Source organism: Pseudophryne corroboree, chromosome 5 (genome assembly GCF_028390025.1).
Source record: "Pseudophryne corroboree isolate aPseCor3 chromosome 5, aPseCor3.hap2, whole genome shotgun sequence".
Taxonomy (NCBI): domain Eukaryota; kingdom Metazoa; phylum Chordata; class Amphibia; order Anura; family Myobatrachidae; genus Pseudophryne; species Pseudophryne corroboree.
In genome coordinates, this window is record NC_086448.1 from 102,598,794 (window position 1) to 102,616,118 (window position 17,325).

General features: G+C 49.4%; 1 protein-coding gene across 1 annotated transcript in view; it reads right to left on the reverse strand.

Moving 5' to 3' along the window:
* Nucleotides 1–17,325, reverse strand: part of CUBN (cubilin) — a 729,033-nt gene that overhangs the window by 685,536 nt on the left and 26,172 nt on the right. The window contains exons 4-6 of the mRNA XM_063921523.1: nt 7,473–7,574; nt 4,880–4,983; nt 1,973–2,099 (exon numbers count right to left, since the gene is read on the reverse strand). Coding sequence (XP_063777593.1) covers nt 1,973–2,099; nt 4,880–4,983; nt 7,473–7,574 — 333 coding nt within the window. The remainder of the gene's footprint in view (nt 1–1,972; nt 2,100–4,879; nt 4,984–7,472; nt 7,575–17,325) is intronic.

Sequence of the window (17,325 nt, forward strand, 5' to 3'; positions counted from 1 at the left end):
AAAACTGCTGGTGAAGTCTATAATTATATTTCTATGATACATTCTTATAGATCAGCTTTGTATTGGATCCCTGATATGACTTCAGGGGTTACAGTTTATCTATAAAATCTGTGACATTAGGAATCAAGCTATTCTGGAAGATAACAGCAACATGTTAAACAGTTAAATTAGCGTTCCATCTATTAATCTAATTATTAAATGCTAATATAATACCTGTAGGTATATGTCTACTGTACATAAGTATTTAGGATTTGTCATTTGCCAGGTGCTTCCACATAGCCTCATCCTCTCTGTGTCTCTTCCGCTTCATCCCTTCTCTCCAGTCTCATGTCCCCCTTGTGTTTCTTCAGCCTCATGCCCCCCCCCATGTCTTTCCAGCCTCATGCCACCCTGTGTCTTTCTTACCCCCCCATGTCTCTCCAGCCTCATGCACTCTGTGTCTCTCTAGAGTCTAGCATCATGCACTCCCTGTGTCTCCCCACGCCCCCCATTTCTCTCTAGCCTCATCCTCTCTGTGTCTCTCCAGCCTCATCCCTTCTCTCCAGTCTCACTTGTTTCTTCAACCTCATGCCCCCGTGTCTCTCTTAACCCCCATGTCTCTCCAGCTTCATGCCCACCCTGTGTCTCTCCAGCATCATGCACCACCTGTGTCTCTTGTGTCTCTCCAGCCTCATGCACTCCCTGTGTCTCTCCAGCCCCATGCCCCCATTTATCTCTAGCCTCATGCACCCCCTAGTACAGTGGGCGTAAGTTCGTCACAGTTGCCCGGAGGCAAGATAAATATTGGTGGCCCCTCTTTCCTATATTAAGATAAATGTATGTATGTATTTGTATGTGTGTATGTGCATATATATATATATATATATATATATATCTATGTATATATGTGTGTGTGTGTGTGTGTGTGTGTGTGTGTGTGTGTGTGTGTGTGTGTAGTGTTCAGAGAAAAATGTATATACTGTATTTATACATTTCGTTGTCTTTTATTTTAAATCACACATTTCTTAGCAGTCATACCCAGGATTAGAACCCATGACCTGTTACACTAACAGCAGACACTTTACTGATGGAGTAATTTGCTCCTGTAGAGGAAGCATGAGAATTCTAACTATATGAAGTTACGTGTAATTGTCAGAGAAGTATCTTCATATAGATAAAATCCTCATATTTCCTATACAGGAGCAAACAGCTTCATCAGTAAGGTGTCTGCTTCCAGTGTAATAGGTTGTGGTTTCTAATCCTGGGTATGACACTTGTAAAATGTGTATCTACAGTATAATAAAGAGGGTGTGATCTGTAAAGTGCAGGGACCAGTGAGGAAGTCGGCCACTGAAAAGACATCGACAGCTATCAATTAACTTAATTCAGTGGTCTTACAGAATGGGAGGAGAGGTGCCCCCCTTCAGAGCAGGAGCCCGGTGGCAGATGACTCCGTTGCCTCCCAGAGTTCTGCCTCTGCCCTAGTATCACTCCAGCTTCATGCCCATCCTGTGTCTCTTCAGCATCATGCACTCCCTGTGTCTCTTCAGCATCATGCACTCCCTGTGTCTCTCAAGCACTGTGGCATAAAGCTTGAGAGACAAAGGGAGCATGGGAGATAAGGGGAACAGAGATACACTGGGTATTCCTAGCATACATGTGGTGTTGAAGGGCAAAGGAAAAGCTCACAGAGAAATGATGTGTAAAAGGAGAAGAGATGGGGGCCAAAAACAGACCCTAGAGAGACACCAACTGGTAGGAGAAGAGGATAGGGAGTGGGGATGGGTGCAGAGACACAGAAGGAGCGGTTGGACAACTGGGAGATGTACCAAGAGAGAGCAGTGTTTTGGGTTCTGGAGTGTAGGGCTGCATCCATCTATTATGTAATTAAATGAAATACTGACCTTAGATTCTTGGCAATTATGACAATGTTTGTTAAACATTAGTTTTTTTTTCTTAAATTGGAAACACAATTCTCTCATGAATCGCTTACCTGATCTTTCTCAACTCTCTCTAAATCTACACATACTCCATGGCCACACAGCACTGCGGTGCCTGCTTTGCAGTCGTCATACCTTGAGGTGCACTGTGGACCGTACCACTCTGGGGAACAGGAGCAGCTGCGACAGAGAACATTTAGCATGTAACCATTTCTTCCTTATAGGGCCTGTCAGATTTCTATGTGCCTGACAAAGCATTACAGAACATTTATAAGTATTTCTGTTCCCAGAAGCTCCCTTCTATGGGCCTAATTCAGACCTGATCGCAGCAGCAAAATTGTTCTCTAATGGGCAAAACCATGTGCACTGCAGGTGGGGCAGATATAACATGTGCGTAGAGAGTTAGATTTGGGTGGGGTGTGTTCAAACTGAAATCTAATTGCAGTGTAAAAATAAAGCAGCCAGTATTTACCCTGCACAGAAACAAAATAACCCACTCAAATCTAACTCTCTCTCTGCACATGTTATATCTGCCCCACCTGCAGTGCACATGGTTTTGCCCATTAGAGAACAATTTTGCTGCTGCGATCAGGTTTGAATTAGGTCCTATGTATGTGTATTGCTACTTTATGGATATGCATAGATTTGGCTGCACAGATTGTGGAAGGCGGGAGACTGCGATGGATCACAGAACAAATAGGCTGCATTTTTATGCCCGGCTAAACTTACAAGAGGTGTAAACTACCATTTTCAACAGGACACGGTGACCACCCCACGGTGCAAACAAAGTGGCTGACAGTTGTGTGTATAATTTGGAAGTAATGTGATGCTGAGAAAGGGACATTGTCATAAGACACTACACCTTTTTTGGGATATTACTGTACTCAGGGGGAGAGTTATTAAACCTTTTATAGAGGACAAGTGTATGTGTTGCCATAGCAACCAATCAGATTTTAGCTATCATTTTATAGCATGTATTAGATAAATGTTAGCTATAATCTGATTGGTTGCTATGGGCAAAACCTCAAATCATAGGCAGGTGCATAAGAGAGGTGAGCGGGTGTGGCTATATGGGGGCATGGCTATGTCACACATATCCCTCACTGATAGACCCTGTGCACTCTTATGCCTCCCTTTGCTCTCTTTAGACACCTTGATAAATTTCCCCCTTAATCACAGTGGGCCTGATTCAGAGGTGCATCTGCTAGAGTGGCCTTTGTCGGGACAGCAGGAGATAATGTGCAAATGCTAATGTCAGCCTTCTCCCAATCTCCTTGTGCACCAGCGGGTGACGGACAGTGCAATCGCTTTTAGTGTCCATAGGGGGTCATTCCGAGTTGATCGCTAGCTGCCGTTGTTCGCAGTGCAGCGATCAGGCTAAAATTCGGCACTTCTGCGCATGCGTATGCGGCGCAATGCGCACGCGCGATATACTTTCACAAAAGCCGATGCAGTTTCACACAAGGTCGAGCGACGCTTTTCAGTCGCACTGCTGGCCGCAGAGTGATTGACAGGAAGTGGGCGTTTCTGGGAGGTAACTGACCGTTTTCAGGGAGTGTGCTGAAAAACGCAGGCGTGTCAGCTACAAACGCAGGCGTACCTGTGGAAACAGGGGAGTGGCTGGCCGAAGGCAGGGCGTGTTCATGACGTCAAAACAGGAACTAAATAGTCTTAAGTGATCGCTAGCTAGGAGTAGGTCTGCAGCTACTCAGAACCTGCTAGAAAAATTATTTTGTAGCCACTATGCGATCCTTTCGTTCGCACTTCTGCTAAGCTGAGATACACTCCCAGAGGGCGGCGGCTTAGCGTTTGTACTGCTGCTAAAAGCAGCTAGCGAGCGAACAACTCGGAATGAGGGCCATAGACAGTGTAGCTTCACTGGTGACTCTGACCACTCCACCACTGGCACACCATGGAAACTTATGACAGCCTATGGCCTGCTAAATGTTTCCTTTTCAAATTCGCCTAAGCATGGCCTCTGTAGCTGTGGATCTATGTTTGCCGCATGACAGTCCCATAACACGGCCATGGAGCAGCCATTTATTGTGAACACTTCAGGCCAGCTCCCACACACAGCGCGGGAGTGCCCAGGGGTGTGCACTATTGCAAGCGACTCCGTTTACAACAGTCTGTGTACAGTTCGGAGAACGTGTGCGCCGTAGGGTTTTCAGATGTTTTTGCGCATGTGCAGTAGCAAATAATCGCTCAACCGCACAAACATCAGCACCGCGTCCACCTCTGTATCACGCCCAGGGTGACAATGAAAAGAGCGGTTACCTGACAATATTTTTGGGAATGTTATTTAGACTATAAAACCCCCCCACACAGGCTGTGCATTGACTTGGTTTTACACCATTTCTCACAGAGGGTCTTCATGAGAGATCTTCACATTTCTTTTAAAGTGGGTCCCTAGATGGCTTGTTGAATTGGCTCTAAAGTTAGAGAATTGTTTATGTATTTGCTAACTTTAGGTAAACTAAAAAAATGTAGCAGACGGCCATGTTCCAAATGCTTGAGCTCAGACTTTTATGGTTACGTTGTGAAGTATTTTTACTAAAATTTTGTAATGTTCATTGTTCTAATTTTTTTTATACAGATAATACAATAAAATATAAGAATTTACACTCAAGACAACATGTCAGAGAGTATTATAGCATTTTTGACAGTTTATTTCTTGCATTTTGAAGTTCCAGGTTTTGGAACTTGTATTCAAATTGCAAAACACAGATAGCACAGATCCTCTACTACTGTATCTTCTTTGCCGCAACAAACCCTACTCCCTCTGTATGATGTGTAGTACACCTGCAGCTGCAGGAGATTACAAAATAAGAGGATGTGCTTGCCTGTCGCATAAACCTGTAGTGAGTATTAGTAAAGCTAATATACAAGCACAATATACCACACAAGGTCAATTTCCTAATCATACTGTATCAGTTACATTCTGTTATCGCAGCATTTACCTGTAACTTCCAGGTGTGTTCTCACATGTGCCTCCATTGTGGCAGCCCAGAGCAGTCCCAGCATAAAGCTGACATTCATTCACATCATCAGCACAAGTGGGGCCCTTAACAATAAAGACAAAGAACTTACATAGGGCATAGATATGGGTATATGCAGTAATGTCGTTTACTTGTCAGTGTGAGTGGTGAGGCCAAAGCTGGCAGAGACCCCGAGGGTAAAATGTATACTGAGTGACTGTATATAACCTAGATCTGGGGTTGTATCTGGACAGTCCTCATCCTGGTCTGACTGTGATAAGAATTAGTTGCTTGACTATTCCTTTATAGACCCCCAGGTTGGAGTTAATGATCTGACTGGTGATCAGTGTCTCAGATAGTCCAAAATCATAGTCAGGCTTCTTTACCTAAGCTGAAATATCTTACTAGTCTTGCATTACCACCCTGCAGTGTCATGTGACAGAATGCAGCTTGTGTCATCCAACTGCACGGTTTACAGGTAGACTGTAACTGTATCTGTAACTGGGAGTTGTGGATCCGCCACAGAGTTTCCCGTGAGCAGGCAGCAGATGCGGCCACGTAACCTGCTGGGAAATAAATGTGTATCTTCTCCTGTATTCATAGTTGGCCACATTTATACGGCCACGCCCAGGGCCGCTGAAAGCTGAACAGTCCCTGGGTACTGAGGAGGTGTGGCCAAATAAGGTAGGCGTGGTCACGGCCACCTCCAAATAAACGTTCTCATCCTTCTGACCTTACCGCCCCTATCCATCTGTTAATGACAGTAGCCACCATTGCTATGGCACTCATTTTCACCAGAGCTACCCCTGATATCAGTTGGATATTCTGCCTATGAAGTGCCCTCAGTTTACGTGGGAGCATCCAGTTGTGGCCCAGTTCCACCCACTCAGCCACATGGTGTGGTATAAATTGTAAACAAAATAAATTGGGGTCTATTTACTAAGCCTTGGATGGAGATAAAGTGGATGAAGATAAAGGCCCAGATTTATCAAGCCATGCAGAGTGACAAATAGCATGATGATAAAGTACCAACCAATCAGCTCCTAACTTCCAGGTCACAGGCTGTGTTTGAAAAATGACAGTTAGGAGATGATTGGTTGGTATTTTATCACCATGCTATTTATCACTCTGCAAAGCTTGATAAATCAGGGCCAAAATACCAGCCAATCAGATCCTAATTGTCATTTTACAAACCCAGCCTGTGACATGGCAATTAGGAGCTGATTGGCTGGTACTTTATCACCGTCCACTTTATCTCCATCCAAGGCTAAGTACATAAACCCCATTGAATGTCACTAAAGAGTAGGCAGAGTTGATAGATCCCAACTGACTCGAGGCTCGTATGACGACACTATTGTACCATAACTATATAGAGATTACCAGTGGATTTGGAGACTGTATAACTCCTCAGGTGCACACGGAGAGAGTGTGTATGGAAACGCTTGAGGTGTCCTGTAACACAACCTGACCCTTCTGGCAGTGGGAAATAACACAAGTCTCCACAAATCGCTGGTCATTATTCCACATGTACAGATTATGTTATTTCCTTCATTTTCTGTATAGTTTTTCCACACACAGATGCAACGCAAACCGATGAAACGTTGTGATATTGACAATTGAAATACTAGACGCTGACAAATGCAAACTGTATCTGGTGTGACACCTAACGCATTGGCGAGATACGCCCCAAGCTTGAAGTTCATGAGAACATCATTCAGGCTCCCAGCATGTGATCCTTGCCGCCACTAGAGAGTAATGTAAGTAATATGTATGTAACCAGTTGAAAGTGGTTATATACATTTCTCACTGCATACTTGATCTGCCAATCGCTGTAGGGCTTTTATCTTTGACCAGAAACTGGATCTTGCATGTGAAGAGCCGTGTGGCCTCTCATAGACAGCAATGCTTGGATATAATGGATGACTTTGTGATGTTCCATTCCACGCCGCTCATCATTACAGTTACTACAAAATGACCAGTGACCGCCATGTTGGTTTATATATATCATTTATATGTGATGGCACAGTCAAGTGCCACGGTAAGTTGTTCACACACACTCAGATGTCTTAACAGCACAGTAGACCCTGGGCAACGCAAAGAACTGGGGTACATACCCACCCATAACTTACCACTCCTGCATTCCCGCAACTTCTCTCCACATGCTTCCATACAATTAATGGCTATCAGCACTGTGATAGCTCCAGCCATCCACCAATCAGCATACTCACAGTCATTCACTGTCTGGCTGCAGGTAGAGAATGGTGCCTGGCAGAACTGATTGCGTGGGCAGCATTCTCTACCTGTCTCCCAAGAAGATACGGAGGCACCAGCCCACACCCACTCAAAGACCCTTAAATCTTGGGGCCCTGGGCAGCTGCCCGGTGTGCCTATACATTAAGATGGCCCTGCACACACTGCGAATTAGCACAACTGACAAATGACTGATCACATTGTGCAAAGGAACCAAGTATTGTAATGCTTCATTCTAAATGTCCAAGGTGAATGTATAGGCTTGATACTGTGCAGCTGGTGTCATATCACTGCTTTCATTGGGACAATTGTGTTCCATCCTTACCTGCCATTTACTGTTGCACAAACAGAAGAAGGAATCCAAGAGATTGAGGCACGTCCCTGAATTCTGACATGGGTTACTACTGCACACCTTCCGGCTGATGGTCTGTCACAGATATATAAACAAATACATGTTATTACTAAAAATACCTCGCTAGATTTTGCTTCTAGGAAATACATGGATGACCTGTAAACTCACTGACTTGGTATTTAATTGCAACATTGAATGTGCTGTAAAATGATCTGCGCTATAACAGATATAAAAAGTTTTTGAAGGCTTTAGAAACTTTTAGGGATTTCGGCATTCCCAAAAACTGCTGGCCGCATATCACAGCATTAGTATGCCTAAGGTACAGACGGCGTCATCTCTGATAGCTCATGTGTCGGGCACCTCTGCAATAGCCCCAATACCGAAATTTGCTTAAACCAAACAGATTTTTACTTATGATCTTATACTTCCCAAATAGACCCCTGAAATAGAAATATATACGAGCCCACCCATAGCACGCTTATTTTATTTTGCAGGAACCAAGACGTGTTGTGATGTACAACCGGACTAAGGTGCCTTTGTGCGTTAGTGAGTAACTATGTGGTGAGCTTAGTTTTGGAGCCAGGTCAAGGTTCAGCAACAACTGAGCAAATCATTCCTGATTCATGTAACCTGTGCATAACACCATGATACCGATAAGTTTAAAATGCTACTTACAGCATTTAACGGTGTTGGCAGTCTAACTTGGAACAGGCTGTTTCATTGCCAATCAGGGCCGTCTTAACAGCAGTGTAGGCCCCTGGGCAAAGCAATGCACTGGGGCCCCTACCCATCCTCCAGCGGTAGGGGTGGGACGTACTATCAGCGGCAGATTTGATGTCGCATGGGCGGTAGGGGGTGTTCTATCTTCCGCTCAGAATGTAGGACCTGAAGTAGTAATTTCTGCTTAGTACTCCTTTACTGCACAGATGGTGGGAGATGGGGTGGGGGGTTAAACACTAAACTGTAGAAGGGGGCATTGGGCTGAATGAAGGGGCCCCGGTACATGACTTCCATGGTCCCGCCTTTCAGGAGATACTGGGGACTTGGAGGTCAGAGTTCAGGAGCCAGAGCAATCCACCAACGAATATATAAAATTGCCTAACAGGCGTGTGGAGCTGGAGCAGGGACCAACTGCTAGAAGGCTGCTATCTCTGGTTCTGGGCATGGAAGAGACAAGCGACCAGTGTCCACCGAAACGGTAGAGTTCCAGGGTTTTGAGTATACCCTCAGAAAAACTCTAAGTCAGACAGAACCTGAGATATCTTACTGGGAAAAGCAATTAACTGCCTTGGATGGGGACCAGTGCTTAGAAGTCATATTTCTCTGGTTCCCAATGGCCGATTTAAAAAAATCTGGTACCCCTGAAAAATGGGGACACTCAGCTATTATCCTAGGGCCCTTATACTCCTGGGGCCCCAGGGCAACTGCCCATTGAGCCCATACGAAAAGATGGACCTGGAACCAATAGAGACTTCCTAAGCCCTGTCAACAGAATGCTGCCCTGCAATACTTCCACAGCTCATGCTCACAGCCTAAAAGTAAGTAAAATACTGGGATCACTGATCCCTACGTGTAGTGCCTCATTACACATTACAGGTGTGTATGCGCAACAAAACTTGGTAGGCAGCTACAGGTGTGCAAAATAGAAGTGTATCCCACACATCAACAAAACAGTACATATAGGCAAGAATAGTGAGCATCCAAAAAAGCGCTCACCAATTACCATGATACCCCATGTGTGACATGACGAACATAATAGTATGAAATAATTACATTCACCCTTAATAGGATGGTAATCCTCAATGGTAAAACAGATGGAAATATAATTTTCTGGAAGATCCTTTCCTTCACATGCAGGGGGCACAGGTAGGACTGATTAATCCTTAATTAACCTGAAACAAAAAGTACCTCTTTTCCCAATATGAATGAGAATAGTAAGAGGTACTAAAAACAGCAGACCCTAGTGTAGTATGGATTAAAAACACGCACAGGTTTAATGCCACAGATTAAATTTACAAAATGGTTAAAATAAAACAGCATATCAATTAGGACTCCATGAAATGTCACAACGGATATATCACCAAGAGGGACCCAGAACCACAGATGTAGATGGTGTGGACTGCAGACAGGCTCTCTGGATGCCTAACAGCATGCAGGATCAGTCTCCAGGCAGATGGTTAAGTCCGTTGGTGTCAGAGTCAAATACAAGATAAAACAGGAGCCACACTTAACGCGTATCGGACGTTAAATCCTTCCTCAGAAGTGTGGTTCATTGGCTCCAAAAGTCAGTTTATAAAGACCATCAATTAGGGATCCCAGCTGTCGTCCTTCCCCGTTAAACAATGCACTCCCAAAAGAGCGCATGCGCCGCCGCCATCAATAGTCGGAACCGGAAGTGACTCTTGCGTTCCACATGCGTGCCAGGAAGTGGTGTCTCCGGCTCTCCATAGTCGCAAGACTTGGCTATTCTTGCGCTCCATTGATCAGGAAGTCCTATAGTCCACTCTCCATGGCCGCAATCGGAGTATCTATTTTAATAGAACTCCATAAATTTATAAGGTCCCAAAGATAAAGTCCTGGACTGGTATTAAACATCTTAGTGATATTTGGTGGACCCCTTTCTTTGAAAGTAAAGCATTCATAACCATAACCAGAAATAACGACACTGAGACTTGAATTTTGGCAGAAAATTGCTAGCTATTTATTTGTCCCTAACCATTAGGAAACCTGTAATAAAGAGATTAATTTAATATGCCGCTCCAGCTGGCATATGGTGGCGGCCCAAAAGAACGGCTCACTTAATCTAAATTAAACTTAAATAACTCAACCCTATAAATTTACTAAAACTTACCATAAACCGGTAATAGGTGACAACTCAACCCCCACAGTGACTACCCACCGCTCCTGGGTGCCCTGCCGCTGCCTTCCCGGACGGGTGGTCAAGCGGCCATAAGTCGATGGAGGTGAGTGCACCTAAACCACAACCAACTGTAAAACACTACAGTTTTCTCTACAATACGAAACTGCCGTTCTTTTCCGCCAACAGCGAAAGACTCATCCCCACAGTCTTTCGCACCGCCACCATAAACCTACCCTAACTCCTGCAAAGCGAAACCTAGATCCTCCAGAAAAAACATCATCCCCTCATCGGATAGATGTACTCCATCGCGCCGGAAAAGGTGGCTGTCTCTGAACCGTATCCTCGGGTGGCGAACCACCCTCCCACCGTGGGACAGCACCCACTTTGCCACCGCTCCGTTCACCTTTTTCCGGGCCTCATCAATCTGGCGACCATCCGCCACACCCCTCCAACACAACCTTGGCACCATCATGGAAAAAACCAACACACAATTGGTCCATTGCGCGGTCACACTTGCCAGATCCTGTATCATGGCCCACCGCAGCTCCAAGGATGTCCTCTTCCCCAAGTCGTTGCCACCTAGATGGACAACCAAAACCTTAGGGACTCCATGCTTGCTGGCCTGACTCACTAACCTACTCCTCAGCTCACCCCACATCATCCCGCGCCAGCCAAGCCATCTGACACCCTGTATTCCAAACAATGCCTGAGACCCTTCTGAGGCCACAAACCTGGCCGCCCAGTAAATGTAAGAGTGGCCAACCACCCAAATGGTCAAATTGTCTTCAAACCATCCTGAAGGGAAAAAGAGGGGTAGAATTGATTACTAAGAGGCTTATTCATTGTTTATACTGAAGGATCTGCCATAAAAGAAAACTTTAGGACTCGCTATTGCAGCAGTCACGGCCTAGCCGACTGCACCGTGTTTCGTTGCCAATTTAGAAGTGCAATTAAAGACACAAAGGGGGAAGATCAAATAAAATTAAACAAAATAAAAACAGGGGGGGGGGGGGGTATAAAATGGGAAACACATGTAATAACTCAGCTGGAGATGAAACGTAAAGACCTGCTGAGGGACTCTGATTAGACCAAATTAGCCGAATTATGGATTAGAATTCAGTCCGTCAAGTCAGGCAAAAAATCGCAAATAACTCCAGACCCCCGCTGCCGGCTCAGGCGAGTAGCTAATCCCTGAGTAGGAGAAAAAAAATGGGGTAACACCAACAGACGCACAACACCATAAATTCACATAACTGTAACAACATAATACATTGCAATCTACACAAAGCACCAAGCGCAAACCGACCTCTCATGTGACGGGGCGAATATATCGTCTATAACTTGATGATTTCCATCGCCCCACCGCCTGTATTTCCGTTCTGGAGTAACCCGCCGCAGCAGCCGACGTCGCTGCGCCTATGCGAAAGGAGTGGGTACCGAAAGCAGTGGGTGGGAGGCCCAGGCCCGCCAAACAGCGACTCAGCATCCATCGAAACTGGTATTTCGTGACTGGCAGCCCATCATAATGCAACAGCCAAGACCCCTCCTTAACGGGTCGCACCCCCACGTATTGCATTGCCAGCCTCACCGGGCAAACGCTCTCCTCCTGCGCTGTAACCATTGTAACCCAGCGCCCTCTCCCCACTTGATCCGTTTTGGAGCGTCGTAACCTGCACAGCAAGGACCTCTCACCCACTACCACGTCCTCGACCAGCATACGCGAATCTGCTCTCTTGGAAGGCGCTACCAACTCAGAAACTCGAAAGGCTCCGTGGAAAGCCATTGAGAACGCCAAACTAAACAAAAGCGTCTCAAACCTGGACGACGCAACTCGCCCTACCGCCTTGATTACGGCCGGCAACAACGCCGCATCGATGGGCCGCCTCCTATCTGGTGGCGACGGCGCAACTCGCGCCCACCCTTTCATTGCCTTCCGCAGAACTTCGCTTTTTGTTACGTCAGGGACGCCTCGCAGCTTGCAGAAAAACGAAATGCCTGCCAAATACCGAGAAACCACTGCTCGTGACCTACCGGAGACGTAGAGCTGCCACATAAAAGAAAGCATCAGCCGATGCCTGCTCTTACCTTGATGCTGACGCCCCCGGACAAACTCCTCCCATTCACTCCAAGCTTGTCCGTACGCCTTGAGCGTGGCCGGCGCGATTGACCGCAACGCTAAACCCTCCAGTCCGGTCCGATCACCTGCCAAACATAACCGGGACAGTGAAAACCTTGTTCTTCGGCCTCAGGTGCCAAACCCCAAAATCTCTCCCACTGTCCACGCGACAACGCGTCTGCGATTTCGTTTTCCAACCCGGGCACGTGCTGCGCCCGGAACCATAGGTTCCTGCGCAAGCAAGTCAAAAGCAATTGCCCAAGAACCCGTAGTACAACCAGCGATTTCGCCCTTTGGTTATTAATCGCATGCACCACGCCCAGATTATCGCACCTGAACACTATGCTGCGGTTAGCCAACCGATCGCCCCAAACTTCCAGCGCTACCATAATGGGAAAAAGCTCCAGCAGCACCAGATCCCTTGTAAGACCTTCGCTATGCCAATTCGCCGGCCAAGATGCCGCACACCACGATCCCTCCAGAAAACAGCCGAATCCAGAGGAACCTGCAGCATCGGTAAAAAGCTGCAAACTCTCGCTGTCAACGGCTGGCGCTTGCCATATGCTCACCCCGTTGAAATCCTCCAGGAATGAAGCCCAGACGGCCAAATCCCTTTTTAACTCAGAGGACAATCGAACGAAATGATGCGGCCTGGCACACCCCGCTGTAGCCCTTTCGAGCTTCCGGCAGAAAACCCTGCCCATCGGTATCACCCGACAAGCAAAGTTCAGCATGCCCAGCAAGGACTGAGCTTGCCGCAGCGTGACTTTACGCGAGCCGTTGAAACGGCAAATAATTTCGCGGAGCTTTGACACCTTGTCCTGGGGTAGGCGACATTCTCCCGCCACGGTGTCAATTTCAATCCCCAAAAATGATAGACAGGAGGCCGGACCCTCCGTTTTATCCCTGGCTACCGGAACACCGAAGTGGTAAAAAAGGGCTCGTGTGCTAAACAGCAAGTCGCCGCATCTTGTGCCAGTAGCCGGCCCCGCGCAAAGGAAATCATCGAGGTAATGTGCAACCCCGTGACCGCCTGACGCAGACTCCACGCACCAATGAAGAAAAGTGCTAAAGCGCTCGAAAAACGAGCATGAAACGGAACATCCCATCGGCAGACATTTGTCGATGAAATACTCCGCCCCAATCCGGAAACCCATAAAACGAAATGAGTCCGGATGCAATGGCAGCAATCTAAAAGCTGACTCAACATCAATCTTAGCCATGAGGGCCCCGCTCCCGTAGCTGCGGACCATCCCTAGCGCCTCGTCAAACGACTGATACACCACCGAGCAATGAGCCGGTGGTATTGCGTCGTTGTCCGATGCCCCTGGCGGGTAAGAAAGATGCTGAATGAGCCGGAAGGCGCCCGGAGTCTTCTTTGGTACCACCCCCACCGGGGAGATGACCAAGTCATCCACCGGGGGTGACCTAAACGGCCCCTCCATCCTGCCCAACCTGACCTCCTTATCCACTTTTTCCCGTAACACAGTCGGCAAGGCTCGGGCGGATTGAAGGTTCCTGTGCGCACGCACGAACACTTCGCTTGCAACAGGCAAGCGAAAACCGAACTTAAAACCGTCTAACAAAAACTTTGCATCCCTTTTATTAGGATAAAGACCCAACCATTTACCCATAGTTTCCAACTTAACTGGCGTTGGTGCTCTGCTGAGCGGTCCCGCTCGCGGCCTGCTTAGGGTAGGGTTGTTTCCCCCGATTGCCCTGTCGTCCCCCTTTGAAACAAGAGGAGGCTGGGTGGGTTCCACCGCACTGCTGGCAAGAGTGGCGAAAACGGCACTGTTTGCCAAATGAACATGCTCCGCTGTTAAAAGCGAAGCATTTTCCCCGAGGGGCAGACCGCCCGCCCGTGCGAACGGCCAATCCGCCTGTCTTGGCAAATCCCCCGTCCGCGCCCGTTCCCTGCGCTGACGACCCCCCGCGGCGCCCCCCCGTTCCCTGTTTCTGGGTCTCATCCTCCCGCTGGGATGCCCGGGTCACTTTGAGCCAGACCTCCACGTCTTTGAACCCAAAGTCCATGACCCGTAACCCGTCCTGCTTCTCCCGAAACTCTTGGTCATAACGCCGCCATTCCGAACCCGAGGATGTGCGCTGCATGTCGTGCACGAGATGAAGGTACCGGATGATATTCATGTGCTCTTCCGGCCTGTCCTCCAAATAGCAAGCCGCAAACACCCAAAATCCGGCCAGCCAGTTATCAAACGACCTGAAAGCTTCTGCCCCCATGCCCTTCGTAGCGGCCGCCGCCTTGTAATCCTTCTTCATGGCCTTAGTCAAACCAAATAAGTCCACAAAGTCACCCCTACGTATCTTTTTGCGGCAGCTATCTCGCAGGCCCCGCATAACTGCGGTGTACTCGCAGCGCACTACCCCCGGCAGATCTCGCCTCTTCTTAGCCCTACGCTCCTCTTCACTAATTCGCCTGCGCCGCTTACGCCTCTTCTGTTGCTTAGCCGCTCTTTTGGCAAGTTTCTCGGCCTCCTTCCTTGCCCTAGCAGTACTATCAGCTTCAGACGCTTGCGACGCCAAAGAGGAGGATGAGGAGGAGGACGAAGAGCTACGCGAACTCGAGCTCGCGGTGGAATTTGAAAAAGACTGCACCAACTCACCGGATGCCGTCGACCTCTCCGACTCAGATTGTTCGTCGTCTTTATTCCAATCCTCGTCCACCGCGAAGTCTGCCGAGTCCCTTTCACCTTGGTCCTCTGTGGAAGACAAAACAAAAGAGGGCCCGGCCCGCGCATGCGGCGCACGCCGGGCACCCCGTGTGGAATGCGCAGGGCCCGAGCCTCCCTGCCGCTCGCGCTCTGACCCTAGCTCCAGCTCCGCCGCGGCAGCCCCCATCTCTCGGCAGGCTCTTGCCACTCGCTGCGCCGCTGATGACCTGACCTTGTCTGACCCCCTGCGCCCCGCAGCTTGGCCGGAATCCGCCGTTGCCCTGGGGGAGGCCACTGCAGCTAATGGCCCAAGAGCCTGCACCACCGTGGCCAGCGCCAACGCTATGGCCCCAGGAGGATCCCATGCGGCACGACCCCCGGAAACGCCGCCCAAAGGACGACCGGTCCTTGGTTGGGCGCGAGCCCGCGCCCCCTGACCGCCCGACGCGCCCCGGGGGTCCCGCCCCTCATGTTCCAACCCGAAGGCAAGAGCCCCCCGGCCGGCCCAGTGGCTCTCCCTCTCCGATCCTTCCCCTTCCCTATCCAGGGAAGGAGAAGAATCCCCTGATCCTGGGGAGGACCTGCTGACGCGCACAGCTGCCCGGGCCGCGGCCCTGCGGCCGCTGACCCATTCCCTGTCACCCCTCCTGCCGCGGGCCCCGCCGCGTCCTGCAACGGTGACAGGGACCTGCTGCCCCCCCGCGCGTGCTCCCCCGCGTGTCACCTGACCAGCGAAGGGTGCACCTGGATGATGTTGGCGGCCACCCCTTGTTGGTCCTGCTGTGTCCCCTTCATTTATATTTCTAAACATGCTCCCAGCGCTGCCTCCCTGAGGCACACGCTGCACCCCCCTCAACCTGCCTCTCCCCCTGCCGAACTCCGGCATCCGGGGAGAAGAAGAGGTTGCTGCGTGTACTGCTGGCGCCGCTGCGCGCGCACGTGCGCAGCAAGCGGCGCCCGGAGCGAGCGTGGGCGCGCGCGCACCTCGAGCGCGCGCCCCACGTCCACCCGCCAACTGCCTCCCGGCCTGCTCCTCTTGCTCGGCCGCCGCGCGAGGCTCCTGACTAGTCCCCGCGCGGCGACCGCCAGCTCCCTGAAACCTCCTCACCCCCCGCCCGGCCCGAACAGCCGACCGCGGCGGGGAAGGAGAGACTGCCTCTGCTGCACACTGGCGCCCCCCGCGGCGCGGGCGCCCGCCATGAACCCGGGCTCGGCGGCTCCCGGCGGGGACGGCCGCCGCCCGCCGACACCCGAGCGGCCTGCAGGGACCCCTGGTCCCCCACGCCACCCTCGTCTGGCCGGAGTGTCCGACTCGGCACCCGGCGGCGAGTCCGCCCGGGCCCCGCCATCGCTGCCTGTGGGGGCATCTGATGAGGCCCTAGGGGACGGAGCCCCGTCCCCCCCACCGCCCGCCGCCGCCTCAGGGCCCGCTCGGCCGTCCGACCCACGGAACCGAGCCGGGGCCCTTAGCATGCGCTGGGGGCGAGCGGACATATCAGCAGCCTTTTAATCAAAAACAGTAAGGGACACCCTGGGCTACTGGAGAGGAGAGTACAAGTAGAGGGGACAGTCTATCTCGGTGACACAGCAGGAATACCTAATAAACAAATTTCTGCTGGCACTGCAGCACTCACCAAACCAGATCACCAAGAGACTTGAAATGGCTTCACCTTCCCTATATATATCAAGCCCTCCCCTTAAAGAAGGCTGTACTTTCCTCACAGCTAGGTCCACCCCTCCCCAGATGTTTAACTCTTTCCTCTCCTATGCAGTCAATACTCTCTTCATATTTCATAAAAAACATAAAAACAAAAGAAAAAATTAACAATCTTATACCAAAGGATATATAGAAAAAAGTGCATAATGGTGCAGGTAGGATCTTATATAGACATATGGCTAAGTAAGAAAGCAATTTAATTCGAAGCCACCGTTGAGACCCTTAGGAACAAGGGTGCCCAAACGGTGTATGCATTTCAGCTCAGCCTGAGCAAGTCTCTTTTCTAAATCCTTAGTTCTCCACTTTTGTTGTACCACTTGTACACCCCAAAAATTCCTCAAACAACAAATATTGGAGCCGTGTACTCTCTTAAAGTGGGAGGAGACATTATGGGTGTCCAATCCCTTGCGATTGTTGTATATGTGCTTGGCCCACCTTACCCTGGCACTCCTTCCTGTCCT